Source organism: Syzygium oleosum, unplaced genomic scaffold (assembly GCF_021117445.2).
Source record: "Syzygium oleosum isolate NSW1041296 unplaced genomic scaffold, Sole_v2.1 Sole_v2.18, whole genome shotgun sequence".
Lineage (NCBI taxonomy): Eukaryota > Viridiplantae > Streptophyta > Magnoliopsida > Myrtales > Myrtaceae > Syzygium > Syzygium oleosum.
Genome location: NW_026607502.1, coordinates 2,718,875 through 2,735,752, shown reverse-complemented (window position 1 = coordinate 2,735,752; position 16,878 = coordinate 2,718,875). Strand labels below are relative to the sequence as shown.

The 16,878-nt window shown below is 38.0% G+C and overlaps 2 protein-coding genes across 5 annotated transcripts; one reads left to right on the top strand and one right to left on the bottom strand.

Annotated features, from left to right (window-relative positions):
- Positions 1-82: 82 nt before the first annotated feature.
- On the top strand, positions 83-1,670 carry LOC115682142 (uncharacterized). The gene has a single exon (XM_030606286.2). It carries the CDS (start codon positions 690-692, stop codon positions 1,188-1,190), a length of 501 nt encoding a protein of 166 aa, XP_030462146.2. The 5' UTR covers positions 83-689; the 3' UTR covers positions 1,191-1,670.
- A 7,841-nt stretch (positions 1,671-9,511) lies between these two features.
- Positions 9,512-16,492, bottom strand: LOC115682125 (protein LIGHT-DEPENDENT SHORT HYPOCOTYLS 10-like). 4 transcript variants are annotated; one of them, XM_030606265.2, is made up of 2 exons: positions 15,736-16,485; positions 9,512-9,821 (listed from the first exon to the last, which is right to left on the bottom strand). In XM_030606265.2, exon 1 carries the CDS (start codon positions 16,301-16,303, stop codon positions 15,770-15,772), a length of 534 nt encoding a protein of 177 aa, XP_030462125.2. In that variant the 5' UTR covers positions 16,304-16,485; the 3' UTR covers positions 9,512-9,821; positions 15,736-15,769. The 4 variants fall into 4 exon arrangements, with proteins under 4 accessions (XP_030462125.2, XP_056175490.1, XP_056175491.1 ...); XM_056319515.1 differs by lacking the exon at positions 9,512-9,821 and adding an exon at positions 12,682-13,073 and having other exon boundaries at positions 15,736-16,492; XM_056319516.1 differs by lacking the exon at positions 9,512-9,821 and adding an exon at positions 12,682-13,024 and having other exon boundaries at positions 15,736-16,492.
- Positions 16,493-16,878: the final 386 nt, after the last annotated feature.

Sequence of the window (16,878 nt, the reverse complement as noted above, 5' to 3'; positions counted from 1 at the left end):
AAGCTCACATACCCAACCTCTCTCAAAAGAAGATTTCTCTCCACCCTATTCCCCATCCCCTTCAATCCTATCACCCCCAAAAGCTCTCTCTCTCTCTCTCTCTCTGACCCAATTGCAAAAAATGGGATTTGTTTGAGCTCGCTTGGCAATTCCAATCATGTTGCAACATGTGTCCCCAATGGGAAGCCCACACCCCCGTCAATCCCCAAGCACCCATGAAATTATTGGAGTTAGTGAAGGGGAAGAGGACGAGGGCCCTAAAAAAGATCGATCCAAAAGGTAAGTACAGAGCAAGGTGCAATTATTCATGCCATGAATTTCATCCCAATGGAAAAAGTCAAGAACCAAAAGAAATTCCCTCCCCTCAAAAAAGCAGAAAAAAAGGGAGCGGAAAAGGCCGCAATACAACGTCATTCGCTATACATTACACATACCATATATATGAACATATATATTATTTGAGGTGATTGATTCCTACTCATCTCTTCGAGGTAGGAGAAAAGAGAGAGAGACACTTCTCTCTAAAACCTCTTTCTCTTTAAGATTTCTTCATTTTCCGTCTAACCACCGAACTCTCTCTCCCCAATTTTCTCCTCGCTATTTCCAACATGAGGACATTGGATAGAGAACGAGAGGGAAACTAGAGTCTAGTTAGATTGAAAGAAGACAAAAAGAAATCGAGGAGAGTCATGAAGAACACCATAAGGTGTTGCATCTCTTGCATTCTACCATGTGGAGCTCTCGACGTGATCCGGATCGTGCACACCAACGGCCGTGTCGAGGAGATCAGCGGCACCGTCCGCGCGGGTGAGATCATGAAGCTGCACCCCAAGCACGTCCTGAAGAAACCCTCGTCGTCACCGTCGGAGGACGGGGTCGTCCCGAAGATAGTTGTAGTGCCACCGGACGCGGAGCTCCAGAGGGGGAAGATTTATTTCCTCATGCCGGTCCCCTCCATGCCCGAGAAGACCCGGTCGAGATCTTCGAGTAGGAAGAGCAAGAAAAGAGAGTCCGAGGGCGGCGACGCGAAGTCCGCCATCGCTATGACGGCGAACCTCCTCATCTCTGACCGGTACTTGAGCGAAATACTATCGGAGAAGTTGTCGACGCAAAGGGATCGCAGGCGAGGCCGTGCTGCCGTATGGAGGCCTCACCTGGAGAGCATTTCTGAGGCCTCGAGCGACGCGTAATTGGTGGAATTGAATCATGTCATGGTTTCCGGTCCATCTTACTAGGGTTAGAAACTGCTTCAACCCTTTTCTTCCCCCTTCTTCTTGTGCTTCTTTTGGTACATATGGGCAGAGAAAAGATAAAAAAACGTGAGATAGTTCAATCTTTTTCATCATAAGTTGCATTGATTTGTGATGATGCTAGTAGAAAGTCATGGCCATACTCGATCTCGTCAAAATGCCAATCTATGTTTGGACAACATCGGTTTTTTTTTTAATTTTATAATTTTCCTTAGGAGCTTCATACATAAGAAATGTAATTTTGCTATGTTGAGATATCAAGTTGAAGGTCTTGTGCTTGAGTTGAGGGTAGAGAGATTGTGATTTGAGTATCCTATCAATCTGTATGAATAGAATTTTGGAAAGGGGATTGGGATGTGATCATTACACCGTGGCATTTTTGGTGCTGTAAAAACCTTATTATAAAACTGTTTTTTGGCCCATGATTTCATGAGAGTGGGAAATGATAACATACTTCGATGTTGCACGTTCGCTCATGCACCCCGTCGGTGACGCAGTTCACATCTCATCCCCACGAATTCGGCCCTAGCGCAAAATCAGTGACTACCAAATCCACACAAGTTTGTCCAGAAAAAAGCTATAGAAAAAAAAATTTAGGAAACAGACCGAAAATTACATAATTTGTGATCTAATTCACGTTAATTTGAAGGCCAAAAAACAAACGATGAGTTTGAATGGTGTCGACCTAATATATTTACTTTTTTTACTTTTTTTATTCAATCATTAATGCGATTTCATAGGATCACATGGAGCGGAGATTTCGTCGCTCGGTCGAATCATTGCGAGTCCACCATCTTTTTCGAGATCCCTCAACTATGGTAGAAATTCTCTCCTTTAAATAAATGAGGGGAAGATTCTCTTTTTTTTTATTCTTAATTTCCTTTTTTTAATATGCAAAAGGGTCGGATTAATTATTAATTAATTTAGTTTAGGTTATCAAAGCGGCTTTGAAATGGATGGGGGAATAGTAGCTATGGGAGTCCCCACATTCCTTTATCCCACCCATAGAATAATGGCACTATGTAGCTTTGCACTATCAAGTGGGCTTGTCTTTTAGAGCATTTCGTTCCTTGGAGAGATGATTACATAGGGCCAATACGCACAGCATCTTGCGCCACAAGGAATAATTAAATCATAGTGCAGTTTGACCTTTTAACCTTGGGTAAATAAATTGCCAAATCTTCGAGGGCGAGTCTTCTCGAACAAGCCCAATTTCTCAATTGTGACGGTATCGTTTAATGTGACCTACGGATTACAAATGTTGCGATTAATGAATTCTAAATCATTCACCCGGAGAAAAATAAAAAAAAATTAGTGTATTTATCTCTCGATGATGAGCGTGGACGTTTTTGGGAATATCAAGTTTTTCTTTTTTCTCATCATTTTTTTGCATCAAACTCATTCAAAGTGATGATTTCCCAGCTCCCCTCATTTTGGGGCCAGCAGAAAAGGCAACACAGCTCAGATATGAATTATATGTCGTGTCAGAATAGCACTGGGGCAGTGCACTCCATCTCCTGGATCATGCTTATTTTCATTTACTTTAAAAAGGAAAAAAGAAATTTGAAAATTTGAATTCGATATATAATATGCAAATATAAATTTCCGATATTCAACTGATAAAAATCAAATCGCAAGAGCCGTAAAAAAAAGAAACAAAAAAAAAGCACTAATAAAATGTGCTTTTATTATTCATAGACCAATAAAGAACATCGAGGATAATATCTAATTAATTAACATAAAATTATTATGATTGATATTAGGTTCATTTGGACCATCTTCTTGTACAAAATGAGTGTGGTAGAACCTCGCTATCACAAATAGTTGGCATCGATTACATAACCCAGAATTATTTAATCCGCAATCTAAACAAAATAAAAAATCAAAAGTTTAATAAAAAACAAAGCGTGAACATGTATATGATATTTTCCCAATTTCTGGGTACCCCACGTTTTGCCCACTAACCAATTATTTTAAAAACACTAAACTTTTTTCATTCAATTCGATCTATGCAGTTGCTGGCTATTGGACCCACCCCCAATTAATATTAATGAGGGGAAAATCAAAAGATATATATTTTGTACTTAATTCTTTTTGTGGCGCAAAATGAAGGAAGCACGAAGAGGAGAGAAGTATAGAATATTAGAGGCAGCAACTCAGACGGCGCCCCTCGCTTTGGATCCATCGGGATGGTAACGGGTCACTATCCTCACCTTTCAGCTTCCTTACTTTTCAGAGAATAAAATCTTACAATTGATTTGATTTCTTTCGAGAATCTGTTCGTGTTAGCTCGCCGGACCAAACTTTTCTCCGATTAGATTTGCCGAGGTTGACAGAGCCGATGAGGGGGGAAAATCCGCCCCCGTACCTCTATGTGAATAATATATCAAGTACCGAGCTCGAAATCGTGTTTCCGAAGTTTTCCTCTTCTCATTATGCCAAGGCGGTCCCCAAAACTGATTGGTTGGATTTCCAATTCCAATCCTTTAGAATTGGGACTCACAGAGATGTGTAAACCGAGAACCGACCTACCCTGAAACCGATCACTTTTGGTTTTCATGATAACTCAGTGCTTGCGTGATGAGATATGTCGTGAAAAGAATGGATCTTTCGTTATCTTCCCATTTAATTATAGTTTTGTTAGATTTATCTCTTTTTTGTCAATGTTCCTCGGAGTACTTGCATGTCCATTATTCTCATATTGAATTGCTTTCCATGCACTTGATTATTTCACCTATGACCCACTTGATCATTTGATTACATAGCATTGTTATGCCATTGGTCTCTTATTAATATCTCAATGTCTTTTTATTGACTCGTTATTTCAATGTATACACATTAGAAATTGATATTTTGAACCTAGAAAAAGTCATTTGTTTGATCTAAAGTGTTTGCTCTGCGTCTTCATTTTTATTCATATAGTCTCTCAATATCGACGAGATGGTGATCCGCTAAGGAAATTGAATATATGGAGATATTCTATTGATAATTATCATAAACTATATGTTGTTACTCTTTTCTTTTTCAAATATCCGCAGTTCAACGAGTTAGTGAACCTTTGTAAAAATTAAAATAGATTTTTTGCCAAAAAAAGTAGGAATATCAGTTCTCACTGTACAGTAGACTAAAAATGTTGCACAGTCAGTGCATGCAATAAAAAAAATGAAAATGAGAAAAAATATCTCACATCTTCCACGGGAGATTGGGAGAAAAAGTGAAATGATGAATATCAAGTTTCTAATGGTTATTTAAATTTTCTAATTATATGTTTTCATACGTTTCCTCTCGAAATTTTTTTAATATACATGATAGATGTTAGTTGTAGAAGAATTTTGGATTTCATTTTAGGCAGATTTTAAAAATGATGCATTTTTACTTTACTTTTTCTACATCTACATCTATTCGTCACTTCATTTCCATTAAAACCATTAAAGCAATCATAGTTTTTTCAAATTTTTAATATTTCAGAAATATCTTCGTCTCCCCCCTTTGTTTGCTTTTTTGTTTTCCCAAATAGTTTGCCTTTATTGATTCTAGCCAAATAAGTGTGAAAAGTTGCTCAATCGATCCTAAACCCATTATACTGAAACCGATTGAGTTCTACACCTTTTAATTGAATCAATGTAGTCCTAAATTTTTGAGAAAAAGTACAATCATGTCTTAAAGGCCAAGTCTCGCCTGATTTATTTAATGTGGTAGTTCGATCACCATTGCCAGTCGTACATATAATGCCGACGAGTTGAATGGACAGATTTTCAATGAAACTTTTCAAGCATTATGTTTGATTTTGTCTTCCTAACTCCTCTGTCATTGTCCACGCATAACTTCTATTGGCACCACTGTGAATCAATGAAGACTAAATCCGTTAAAATGGGTCTTAAATTCATATATGACCTATATTTGGAATGGATCATATACGAGTCACTTAAAATTTGAAGAGCTTACCCTTAATGGGTTGTACAATTGAAAGCCTAAAATAAATGGGTATAAATGGGTTCAGTTTAAAACCTATTTCCAACCTACTAGAGTTCATAGTCTCTTCTCTCTCCCTCTTCGCTCTCTCCTTCTTGCTAGTTGCCATCTTCTCTTCCTCCAACCTAGCTCCAGCTCGCGTCTCCAGCTTGTACCTTAGCCTCTTGTTCGACGCTTCGAATTCTTTGACCCCTCTTCATCGATGTGGCAATCTTGGCGGTCTTTGATCAGATTATGCCCTTGAGTACCGGGATGAGGGACACTGTCTCTTGTATGAGCTTGTGCTTGAGGAGTGACTCGTGCTCGCGGAGGTCCTCAACGAAGCGGAGGAGCTTGAAGATGTCCAATGGGCAAGGCTGGAATTGGGTGAAGGAGTGGCCAAATGCCGCCTTCTAGGAGGAGCTCTTGGCTGAGCTCGGAGACGGCGGCTTCGGCGGATCATTGAGGACCAGATATGACAGTCGTTTTAAGTCAATCTTTTGCCTCAAGCATGCATTTGATGGTTGTTCATATTTTTGGTAGGTAACCACTTTTGCTTTTCATCGTTTACCGGTGATTCCATTACTCTCTCTAAACATTTGTTGTTTAAATAAATCATACATTCATCTAACAGCTTAAGCATTTATAACAGTCGGCAGTGGTCCCACAAAATCTCACATGGTATCAGAGTCGAAGGTTTTGAGTTCGAATCTTTCCAGGCTCTATTTATCTCCCCAATTAAATATTTCCATGCTTGGTATCAGAAAAAAAAAATTAAGTATGAGGACAGTATTAGAATATTTAAATAATAAATCACGCTTTATCTAACAACTTAAACTTTTAGAACAGTCGATAGTGGTTTAACAAAATCTCACAGATCTGAATCACCTTCTTAAAGTTATCTTTTTTTTTTTCTCTTAGATAAGAGCTTGTTCTAATTCCAATAGACAATGGATACTAGTGCTATCGCGGTCCTATGTGTTAGTTAGCGGTTCGTGCTTCGAGGTTTCAAAGTCTTTCAATTGAGCAATGTATACATGTTGCTGAGGCTGTTCACGATTTGAAATCGAGGGTCTCTCTGTGGTTTAAATTCGGAGCAAAGAGGGCGAGGTCTGTGGAGGACGGAGCGTTGGCTATTCAAGCCGGAACGTTAACTGAGGGCTGTAGAGGACGATTGTGAGAAGTGGGGATTCGTTGGGAGGGGGCCCTTGCGTACGCGGCGTTCCAAGCAATGGCCGAGGAGCTGTAGTGGTTTAGAATGGTGCTGACACAGAGGAAAGGGTGGAGTCGCATAATGGAAATTTGATGAGATGTTTTTTCTTTATTTTAAATTTGCTAAACGCTTGATTTGCTATAGTAAAAAAAAATTAAGTTATGTTGGTGGGTTTGGGTTAATCCTGAGTTGGATTAGGTATGGGCCATCTAAATTCTATAAAAAATAAATGGGTCAATGTGAATTAAATAGGTAAATTTGGGTTGAACCCATTTATGACCCACCCAATCCAAATTCGATCCACCCATTTGCCACCTCTCATGAGGATGCATTGCATCTCCCGGGCATTATTTAAGTATGAATTCAACGAACGTGTGAAAGGTTAACAATGATCTTTTGTTTTCTTTCCGTTTTCTATTGTACTTTTGTTAGATTCTTTTTTTGTTGCTCATTAATAATAACACATGCATTACTTGATTTACATATACATTGATTTGGTTACATTGAAAAAATGAATGATTATGGATACAATTAAATAGAGAGATATGGTCGCATAAAATGAATTTTTTAGGAGTCAATAAAAAAAATCAACCGAATAATTTTCTTAAAAGAAATTGATTATTTATCAACAATTCGATTGATAAAACTAATTTCGTCGTCAGACTTATTTCTTTTTACCTTAGTTTGATAAAATGAACTGATTTGATAAGAAAACATCAATTCAAGAAAAAAAAATCAATTCTATAAAAGTAAGAGCCTTAGACAACATAAAATCTGTATCTTTAAGCATAAGTGAGCATTATTATCAGTGGGGATATGGTACTTAAAAGTTATAGAAGACCTCTTCTTGATAGCGGACTAATCAAATGCAAATTAATTGTATCATTTGGCAATATTATCATAGAATTCCAATTTCTCACTCTAAAGTTGATTTTCATATGGTAAATACATTTAGAAAGATGGATTGAATCATTTAAATTTGAATTTCATTACATAGTATTTCCAAAGGTTTATGAAAAAAATAAAATTGAAGAAAAAATATAAAATTATAATTGATTGACTTTGAAATAAAAGAACCAAGGACAATTTCACGCATACTAGATTAGTTGAAAAAAAGTATAAATGATAAATATATGATATCTTATGTTTTTTGAGGAGAAAAGTAAATGGATAGGAATAAAATGAAAAAAAAATTTGGAAAAAAGAAGAAGAAAACACTAGAGGCGCCAATGTCAAGAATTGAACCCTCGACCTGGCGACAAATGCATACACCACTGTCACTAGAGCTGATCAGTTCCCGGACGGGTCTCTTTCTGGGCCTAGAACCGGAAACCGAACCGGTCCATTTTATTTTTTCTTTAAAAAACCAAATTTCTATAATAAAATATAAAAGTTAAACTTATTAACTACAAACATGTTTGTCGGTCAAGTGGTTATACTGATTATAATGTTCCCATAAAACAAAATGCGGTTATACTGTTGTGTCCTCATGTTGAAGACCATAGTTCATTTCTAGATGGGTACAAAAGTATATATTTTTTTTAAAGAGCTATAAAACCGGTCCCTTTTACGTTTTCGGTTAAAAATCAATATTCTATAATAAATTACAAAACATACACCATTGGACTACTAAAACGTTTGTTGGTCAATGTGGTTATATTATTGTGTCTTTATGTTGAAGACCATAACTTATATCTAGATTGGTGCAAATTATTTTTTTTTAAACTCCGTTTATTTCGCAAAAAATGGATGGTTTGGAAAATATTTTTATAGAAATGATCGCTTGTATCGTTAAAAATAATTAGTCAATCAAAACTGTTTTTATGACCGACAACAATTGATGTCAAATATTTTCATGGACAGTGAAATTTTTTTTTTCGTTCATTCATTTTTGTAGTGTTACAAACGATTATTTTGAGGAAAATATTTTACAAATCATCCATTTTTTGTGAAACAAATGGAGCCTTAAAGAGGCTTAAAACAAGTCCAACCTGAGAACCAAAATTGAGAGCTAAACTGGTTCTCCCTAGAACCGACCTTAAACCGACCAGTTCGGTCCTTTTCCTGAGTTGAACTGGACCTAGTACTCACCCTCAATTGTCATTGGGCTAATCATGTTTTAGACTTGTTAGCACACATATATAACGGCCAAGTCAATGGGTTGGGTGGCCAATCAAAGATTGACATGTGAGGTTCCACGGTGGGGGTTCGAGGGCTTCTCTCTTGGTGTACCGCATTATTTTATTTAGGGTTAATATTATAAAAAACTCCAAATTAATACACATGTGATAAATTTACCTAAAACTAATTTTTTGACCACCGAAAACCTCAAATTGGTACACCTATAACAAATTTATCCAAAACTAATTTTTTGATCACCAATAACCCTAAATTGGTAATTTTGTGACAAATGTACCATCTGTTAGTTTCCGTTAATTTGGATTAATACCATAAAAAAGCATAAATTGATACACCTATGACAAATGAAGGGTAAACCCCAAACTGATCTACCTGTTAACTGCCACGTGTCATCCAATTCAGCAATTTGACGGTAAAATTTAACGAAAATTAACGGAGAGTAGATTTGTCACAAGCCATCAATTTGGGATTTTTGGTGGTAAAAAAATTAGTTTGAGGTAAATTTATCATAAGTATACCGGTTTGGGGTTTTTCATGGTATTAACCATTTTACTTAAATATATCCCAATACCGTGAGCTATTTGATGAAGCACATTTATTTATTAAGTATAAATTCCCTAATGAAAATGGAAGAAAAGAAAATATGTTGAAGCCATAAACAAAATCATCACATAATCAATTATACACAATACAAAACAACTTGCTTACTAAAAGTTAATAGAATATGAGCATTCAAAAGTTCTACTTCTTGAGGTTTGAAGAATTGGCTCAAGAATATGAAGCAACGCACGTATGGAAAATCGATCTAGAATCTCACATATACACAGTAACTCTGGCTAAATCTCCTCTCTTTCGTTGAGGAGAACCATTGGTGATGGCTGCAATGTTTACACTTAACGAGAGAAAACTGATCACCACTTGTCCAACTCGTTGGAACTCATGCACAAGAGAAGGGAAGAGAGAGAAGTTCTTGCAGGTCTTATTTCTTCCAGGACACATTGAGAAGACGACTACGTAGTCCGGAAACACTTGTATGAATACATAAGTACAGTGATCACTTAAAAAAGAAGAGAGGCTGTTGGGTTATATGATGGTCTATATAATCATGCATGATGTCTATGCAATTTTTCACGATAAAATAGGAACTTACATATAATTTAAAGCATTCCTAGAGTCATCAAAGTCTATAACTAACTTGAGAGGCTCCATCCGGGAGGTTTCGCTCTTCGATGTTCGTCCGATCCAGCAGCTTACCGGGTCCGAGTTATCTGTGGACGACTTGACGTTATTACTTATGGGTTACGAATCAGCAGTAGATACATATTGAATCTATGGAAATATGGTGAATATGCAGACAAATCACTAGCAATGCAGTTTTAGCCAAATGATAAGTTTGCACTCCTGGAAGGATGCATCTCTTCTCTGCTACAATTGAAAATATTCGTGGCAGTCAGTATTGAACGAAATATCCCATTTAATTACGCTTCGTGGTTACCGTGGATCACAAACATGATACCGGACTCTCGTGTTGTGTTTTTTGACACCGAATGAAAGCGGGACGGGTTGAATTAATCAGGGTAATTTCCCAATCAGTCTTAAACTCATTGTGTACGGATACCAATTCAATTTTAAATTTTTTAGTTGTGTAGATGTTGTCCTAAACCTTTTCATGAAATTCCAATGTAGTCCTTCCGGTCTATTACAGCCGAAAATCGCTCACTTGGCGTCCAGTCATGGTTGGTTGTCCTACGTGGACAACTTGTAAATCACCATGTCAACGATTTTTCGACAGCAATTTGCCGAAAGGATTACTTTGAAATTTCACCCAAAGGTTCACGACTGCGTTGGCAAAATTGAAAAGTTTAGTACCGAATTGGCATCCGTGTAATATGTTTAGGACTTAATTGACAATTTTCCCTGAATTAACCTAGCAACAAATGAGATGAGCAAGAAATCCACAAGTGAAATACCTATTGCGGGGAGGACGACAATGGGACGCCGAAATAAGACTATGGTTAAACCCGTACGTAATTGATGTGAGATACTTTACCGGTTGTGATCACTTTCGAAGGCACAATATCATGTAAAGACGCCACATCAATCAAGCGTATGGGGCCTTGCATAGAAGTATACTTAAGTAGTGACCTTCAAGGTGAGTCTCTCTAATTGCAAGAATTACTTTATAAATCTCTACTCGATCATTCTGCGTGGGACTTTGGATGGTACTAAAGTGAAATGCCCAACACTATGAAAACCTAAGAAAAGGGTTTAGCATCGGTTAGGAGTGAGAAAGAGAGGAAAGAGAGTGTCTTCGTACGAGTAAAATATAGCCCACAAATGTGCATATTAAAATTTTTTATTTCTTATTTTTTGGAAAATATCTAAAAATATTTGTGTGGGTTCATAAAATGAACCACTATCATAATATGAGTTCATTGAGTTCCGCTATGGTCAAATTTCTTGTTTAGAGAATTTAGTAAGTCCAAATCTACAAAACATTTGGGTTGATTAGACAACTTTTCAGAAGTTGAGTGGAGACATACCACCTGGAGTCTGTTGTGGTACAACTGTTTTGCTTCAACTGTGAAAAGAGGTGCTACAACTTTTGTAGGATATTTACTAAACAACTCACAGCCACATTACCTTCAAAATTATAGTAACTTATAGTAACTTTTAGAGATCTATCCCACCCAATTTTAAGGTGTCACATTCTCTTAAAAATGTATTTTCTAACATTCAAGTTACATGTGAGTTAACAGTTGGCTCTATTATTTCCCAAAAGCCTAAAAACACCCTACTATGTAAGATTGAGACCCACTCTATCTAATTATAGATACTACATCTCATTTCTATAGGTATTTTTATAGAAGTTGCTTAACTACTAAGATTGAAATTCAAAAGAGTCATATCCCAACTACTCAACGGGATAAGTTAAAGATCACTAAACTTGACCTATTCTACTTAACCAAAGTTACTCTTTCAATAGAATTTTTTAAACACGCAGCAACTAACAAGAATACCAAATGTTTCAAACTGTCAAGCGATGAAGATGCCAAACAGAATACCAGTTTGTCAGGGAAGACAGAGAATGTCCGAGCAGCACCAAATCACACGAAACAGACTAACAAGACCATTGAAGCACACATAGACGCACGAGGGATACATGGTTCTGCCATCATCAGTTAGAATGCTAATTTTCATCGTGAGAGTGACATAAAGTTAGAGCTCAAATGCTGACATTGAGTTATCTCAAGCCCCAAATTCTTATACATCTACTCTTGTCAAACCCCAGAAAGATATCAATCTCAGATGTTAGATTTTTATTGCTATTTGAAAGTAGATGGCATACTACTTAATATATAGCAAGTCGGACCAAGAATGTTAGAATATTTTGAAGTTTATGTTGATCTGAACTGTTGCAAAAACAAGCAATCGAACAATATAATAAATAGAACAAAAAATTAAGTCGGACGCCGGATTTTACGTGATTCAGTCGGTGAGATCTACTCTACAGGTAGAGTAGCACATGATTCCATTATAGATTAAGCGATAAAATGGAGATGCCACCACACGCATGAGTCTCTCAAATACTCTCGGTGTTTCCTAACACCCAATTACACTCGATAACTCACAATGTTTAGTCCTCATAATTCCTCATGAAATAATCTCTCAATCTCACAAAAGAATTACACAAATCTTACCCTCAAGATTTTCACGGCTTCGAACATTCTTGGATTGCTTTAGGGTGTAATTTATGAAGAAACAACCTCTTGAATGCTCTTCATGAAGAAGATACACTTCTTGTGTACAAAAGAAAAACTACTCAGAAAACCACTTGAATAGGATACCTACTTATGAATCCAACTCCAACTAGGAACCAAAGTCAAATTCAAAAACCTACTTGCATTGCCAAATCTTTAAGGGCCCAAGTTCGAGACATATTTTCGATGGCACATAATCATTGCCAGCCTAAAGGTTCGGTGTAATGCCAATCATCAAGCAAGATTGAACTGTTAACATACTTACTAAATCTCTTGCTTTCTTTCCTATTTTAGAACAAGGACCATCAAGCTGAGCTCTATCGTTCATCATTAAACCGGGCATCATGACTATCCGGAAACCTCATAGACTATAATGCAACTCATCAATATGATTTGGTCTTGAACTTAATAAGTAGATGGACGAAAGGGTAAAATCAACTGAAAAACCATGAAGTAATGCTATAAATATTTATATTTTGGAATCTATAGATTAAAGATTTTGGGGTAAACAACTGTAAGTTGGTTTTACAGCTAGAGATATCGAGTTCAATTCTTTGTACCCCTTTCACCTATGTTTCATGTTGTACTCCAACAACTTAATCCTTTAGAATAAATGGCTATGCATTGAACTTTATGCTAGTATAATTGTTGATATAGTTGATAAGACAGGCCTTGTGTATATCTGCATCTCCATAACTTCAGCAAGGAATCTGATGGATCATCATAGCAGCCTAATGAGATGCACCATCAAAGAAGAGACTGCGGGTGAAGAAACATATGGCACCGATTGCGATGGTCGGAAATTTGGATTGAAATTTATTAATGCAAAAGAGTACTTTACTTTGAAATAAGAGGGAGTTGGGCCCAGCATGATAAACTCGCAACATAGATTTTTAATAATTCGACGTACGAGGAGTGACTGTAAAGATAAGTCCCAAATTGCATTTCCATAACTAGAAGGAGTGGTTGATATATCTAGGTCTAACTAGGTGTGTAAATGCAGATAATCGGGGCTCTCTCTTGGTCTCCCCATTGTGAAGGTATTGAGCTTTTCCGTCGCTTCCCTATTATGATACAATTTTGTAACTACCCGGCCTGATCAAAGTATTAAAGTCAAAACTTGTTTACGGATGGACTTATGAATTACAAAACAAGCCCTCTTCTATTTGTGGATTTGGAGTAGGAGTGAGCAAGATGGATCACCCAAACCGGGACCAGACCATACCGGACCGATCGGTTTGGTTCGGTTCTCGAGAATATCGGTCTAGTTTCTAGTTCCTAAAAGTGGAACCGGTTTTCGGGGGGTCCAATTCCCGGTTCTAGGGTGGGAACCGGACCGGACCAGATCGATAAATATATATTTTTCTAATTTTTTCATATATATATATTTATTTACTTGTTAAAATTTTTGAAAAAAATAGGAGGCCTAATCTAATTTCCTCAATTCCTTTTTGCCTTTACCAATAAGTGATTAGTCCTATTGAAATCGGACCGGACCGGTGGTCCGGTCCGATCCACGGTCCCAAGACTAGCCGGTCCGGTCCCCGGTTCTTGGGTTGGACTAGACCGGATCGAGAACCGCTCACCCCTAATTTGGGGTGCAACATCTCCTTTACTTAAATCACTAAACTCAAGGAGCCGCACCTTGTTTGAGCTCTTTTGCCCAGACCATCACTCTCTAGCCTCGCTGGATTATCTCTAGGGGCTTAATCCACTTCTGTAACTATACATATACTGCAAGGGGACTTGACCCTACCGACTCAAAGTTGCATGCGCAATCATTTACTCTAAAAACTACAGTTGTTAGAGTACAGTGAGTTATATAATTCATAGTTCAACAAGAACATGATTTGCTGCATCTGAACCAAATACACAGCCATGATGGTTAACTTGGTAGGTTGATCTATAACTAGAAGTAGTGAAGGAAAATTGATGAGGCAAGTGTATGGGGACTTCACTTTCAAAGAAGGGTTGGAAGGGTATCTCTGCACTCTCTGGTATATGCCGTTAGAACTAATTAACATTGAAAGAGTATGACGTTAATGGATATATGTCTCTCCTATGACAAATGACATTAAATTAAGAGCAAGATTACTTCGGCACATAACAAAGAGTATATCCAGACTGTGCTCCTAATATATCTAGTGAAAAACCCCAAATCGACACCGGAAGAAAATAGTCGTGGTGTGAGCTTCCTTGACCCCGTAATCCAAGGTTTATTAATCTTTCTGATAGTCATGCGCTGGATTCTTGTGGAACTTTCAATGGCGACAAAGATATCAAACCTGACACTTATTCAAAAGTTTTATTAACATCACTCCACGATGGACATCGTATGTAGTATGGCGTGATGTTGATCTAATCTGTGTGCTCCCAAGAAAATGCAAAACCAGAGATAGCTCGAAACGAAGATGTCAAACCAATGGAAAGAACAGAAGAAAGGACATTCGTACGAGACAATTCGAGGACAGGTACGACTACACATATATGAAAAGAATTTATGACAAAGAACGACCGTACTGCCATGCAAAATTCTATGCATGGTCTTGTGAAATTTTTTTTATGTGCTGCCCAAGAAGCAGCAGATTCTCTGACATTGCCAAAGAGTGATTCCTTGGGCATAACAAGAATAAAAAAAAAGGACATGTTCGTGAACTCTGATGTTGTAGCTAGCAACATCTAAGGAAGAAATGGTCGCTGAGTGATTAAGGAAAATAATATATGCAAATTGTAGCTACTAGCGACAAAATCGACATTCCTTCCATGTTTAACATCTAATCTATAGTTTAACACGCAAGCTATTTTATCCCTCATGGCCATCTATGGGGAACACAAAATCTCACAGAATCACAAAAGTGACAAAATCATTGGGAAAAGAAGTTATGGTTTTTTTTTTCTTAAATCAAATTATGGAACTTAAACAGTGCTTCTCATTATATGAGTGTGAGAGAGAGAGAGAGACTTTATACCTCTCTATAATGATATATGCAAATATTAATTGTTGCAGTCGCTAAAGTTACTCACCTGAACCTTTGCACTCAAACTACATACTAAAAACGTAACCGTCGCTAAAGGAGTCTTTGATTTAGGGTTTTTGGAGATTTCAGCCTTAGGGTTTATGAGTGAAAGAGAGATAACACCTCCATAGTTGAAGATCAACCGCTACTTATCGGTCCTTGAGCTATCTAAACAGCAATAAACCGGTAGGTATTTCCCGTCTCCGATAGGTGGATCTGCGTTGTGTCATGATAATTTCGCGACCAATTGATAGTCAAAATTGTTTCTAGTGTTGATGCTTCTGTGAATTGGTCTTGGGTTAGGTGAGGATTGAGTTTTCACGGGTGTTACTTTAAGCAACGGTCGGAATATAAAGATCAAGAAAATTAGCTGGTTTGTGCAATAAAATGCAAATTTAATTTACCTTCCATGAAGCAGTGAAAGCCGAGCTGTTGTCACTAAGAAAGCTTTGATTGCTTGGCTTCATCACTCATCTTGATCGGATTCTTCCTTTTCTTCTTCTTCTTGTATGGAATCCCTCTGGCCTTGGCCTGACACTCCTTGACTTCCCTCAGGTACACTCGGATAGCCCCGTTCCCGAACGGGTTGTTCTCCGGGGCCCCGCCGTTCTCCTCGTAGGCTGCCCGCAGCCGCCCGATCAGCGCGTCGAGGCTGCCCCACGCCTGCCTCAGTGGGCACGTACAAGGGGCGGGTGGGTCGCGCTGCCCGAAGAAGACGCACCCATGCAGGTGGACCTTGGTCTTCCCGAACTGGTCGAGGTAGCGGAGGAACTCCAGCACGTGGTTGCAGTTGCACTGCGAGAGCGCGACCGGCGGTTTCTGGTTCCGCAGGTACTGCCCGAAGGTGTTCCAGTCGCGCCGCTTCTGGGACTCGTAGCGGCTCAGCGGGGCCGGCGACGGCAGCGTCGGCTGGTCAATGGCCGATCGAGATGATCCCTCGGCTATGTTTCTCTGGATTTCGGTCGACGACATGATTAATTACACGAAAGTTTGATTCCTTTGGGGGAATTTGATGGCGAAAAAAATGGAAGGAGAGAGAGAAGAGGCGAGAGAGAGAGAGAGAGACAGGGAGAAAGAGAGAGAGCGCACAAATGGAGAAGGATGAAAATCACATCATTCTTGGGTATTACTGAGGAGACAAGTAATGGGCCCTTGGGAAGCTGCTTTTCTTCCTTCTCTTTCTCTCTCTTTTTCTCTCTCTTTCTCTCTCTCTCTCGTTTCGTTCTTTGGTCCTTTAATTAGTATCGCGATTTTCCACTCACTAAAGATTATTTTTATATAAGAGTAAAGCGATTATGAATAGCCATCAAATTCAATCACTGCAATCATTGTCTTTTCATAACGATCGTAATCACATTATCAAATAAAGTTCTGTTACTCCGAAGACGGTGCAGACCAAATTTAATTGTCTTGTTCTATGTGAGGCTCGTATTTTTCTCTTATAAATCTTTTTTTCTTTTATTCAAGATTCACTTGGTTTCGGGATCTTTAAGTTTTAGAGGATGGTGGTGTTCTAGTCGGAGATTGATTAGCTTGGTTTGCTCCAA

Bases quoted from the DNA above. Each gene is read 5' to 3' on its own strand.
- LOC115682142 (XM_030606286.2), top strand. From the start codon at position 690: ATGAAGAACACCATAAGGTGTTGCATCTCTTGCATTCTACCATGTGGA.
- LOC115682125 (XM_056319515.1), bottom strand. From the start codon at position 16,303: ATGTCGTCGACCGAAATCCAGAGAAACATAGCCGAGGGATCATCTCGA.